Source organism: Aplysia californica, unplaced genomic scaffold (assembly GCF_000002075.1).
Source record: "Aplysia californica isolate F4 #8 unplaced genomic scaffold, AplCal3.0 scaffold00572, whole genome shotgun sequence".
In the NCBI taxonomy this organism is placed as follows: domain Eukaryota; kingdom Metazoa; phylum Mollusca; class Gastropoda; order Aplysiida; family Aplysiidae; genus Aplysia; species Aplysia californica.
Genome location: NW_004797842.1, coordinates 455981 through 458216, shown reverse-complemented (window position 1 = coordinate 458216; position 2236 = coordinate 455981). Strand labels below are relative to the sequence as shown.

Sequence of the window (2236 nt, the reverse complement as noted above, 5' to 3'; positions counted from 1 at the left end):
TGTGTGTGTGTGTGTGTGTGTGGCGTGCATGTGTGTGCACGTGTGTGCGTGTAATATATGCGTGAGTGTGTGTGTGTGTATGTGTGTGTGTATGTGTGTGTGTGTGTGTGTATGTGTGTGTGTGTGTGTGTGTGTGTGTACGTGCATGAATATTGTTCGCACATGCATTTCTGTAAAGCGCCTAAAGCTGTGTTCACACGGGAGTGGGCTCTATTGAAGTGATCTACATTAATCTCACATTATAACGGTTGAATCAATGTCACCCATAATTCGCACAACAGTTGTATTAAGCTGTCTTAATTTAATCATCTTTTCCCACAACAATTCATGAGGATAGATTTAAAAAACTTCTTTTCATTAATTTATATAAAATACTACAAATCTCCTTCAAGCGGAAAATGGGATTGTTCACAGCACTTCTCGCTTATCACACACATTTTGTATATGCATATTATGGCGTACGTCACAGCTCACCTTTTTAATGGCAAAACTAGTTACAAGAAATTAATTCTATAGTAAACACTTTTGACACTGAAAGTTCTCAAAACAGGTGTTCAATAAATATAATCTCGCAATTAGAAAAAAACATGACGAACCTGCTTTTAAAAGCGATATCGACGAACCTGTAAACCTTTTAAAATCAGTAGACACCACCCACTAGGATTTTCTTTTAATATTTTATTAATTGAGAATTTTTTTAGATTAGAGCTAACAAGTGTTAACTGACTATTGACAAATTGATACAAGTCACTGTGCAAAAGCTGGAGAGTTTGTGTTCGATAGTTGAGGAGATATTTGACAATAAGTTGCGCTACGATTTTTTGACCACGCTATAGCCGACAATCTTTAAGGCTGCCGCACGAAACAAAAAAAGAATGGAAGTCCGAAGCTGGCAATAAAGGCTCTCGACTGACAGCCGATACCTTGGAAGGAAAATACCATAGGTCAAAAAAAGAGGTGTTCCGATTCCCACCCGGGTTGATTTAAGGGTTTGGTTTGTTTGGTTTTGTTTGGTTTGGTTTGTTTTGTTTTGTTTTGTTTTGTTTGTTTTACTTTTGGTTTGTTTTAACAGGCTTTGTTTTTTAAAATTGTGTTTTGTTGTGTTGTTGTTGTTATTGCAGTTGTTGTTGTAGTTGTTTATGCTCTTGTAGTTGTTGTTGTAGTTGTTGTAGTTGTTGTAGTTGTTGTAGTTGTTGTAGTTGTTGTAGTTGTTGTTGTAGTTGTTGTAGTTGTTGTAGTTGTTGTAGTTGTTGTTGTTGTTTTGTTTCGTTTTTGGCTCAGCTATCTGTCTCATTGAACTCTGAATCAAGGGGATTAAGATATGGCTACGTTCACCATCCACTTCTATCCTGCTGTAATTTTAAATTTGTTGTTGTTGTTGTTGTTGTTGTTGTTGTTGTTGTTTTTGTTCTGTCCTGCTGTAAGTTGATGTTGTGTTGTGAGGTAGGGTGGGGTGGGGTGGGGGGAGTGGTTGTAACTATTTGACTAGGGTCAGGGGAAGTGGAGCAGATGAGGTAGCAGTGGAAAATACTTTGGGCACTTAAAGCTACTGCCACAAAAATATCATCATCATCATCATCATCATCAACAACAACAACATAACAATATAACGAAAAGAACAAGAGCAACAACAACAACAACAACAACAACAACAACAATATAACAATATCAGCAGCAACAACAACAACAGTATAACAATAAGAATAATAACAACAATATAACAATATAACAACAACCACAACAACAACAACAACAGCAACATAACAATATAACAATAAGAACAAAAACAACCAAACTGAATAATCTCAGGGTGATGAAAAATATGACAATATGGTAAATTTACAAATGATGATGATGATGATGATGATAATGATGATGATGATGATGATGATGACGACGACGATAATGACAACGATGATAATAATGAAAACAACAATGATGATGATAATGAAAACAATGATGATGATGACAATGACGACGATGACAACGACACAACGACGACAATAATGACAACAACAACAACAACAACGACGACAACAACGAAGCACATCTTTGCCTACCTGTCGTTGGCAGGGTAGTAGAGCAGAGAGCTAAAGGACTTCCTCTCCTCGGCCGGCCGTCTCCCTCCAGGGATGGCCAGGTCTACGTGGGCGTTGTCTCGGCCACTGGTCAGCAGCGCCTCCACCTGGTCGTGGAGCTGGTCGTTGATGGTCTGTGCTCGCTGGACAAACTGGCC

At 38.2% G+C, this 2236-nt stretch overlaps 1 protein-coding gene across 1 annotated transcript in view; it reads right to left on the bottom strand.

The window, feature by feature from the left end:
• LOC101852875 (alpha-1,3-mannosyl-glycoprotein 4-beta-N-acetylglucosaminyltransferase A) overlaps window positions 1-2236 on the bottom strand; it is a gene marked incomplete at its 3' end in the record, with an annotated part of 46173 nt that overhangs the window by 30007 nt on the left and 13930 nt on the right. Inside the window, 1 exon segment of the mRNA XM_035972068.1 lies at window positions 2061-2236. This exon segment is cut by the window's right edge and continues 1 nt beyond it. Coding sequence (XP_035827961.1) covers window positions 2061-2236 — 176 coding nt within the window.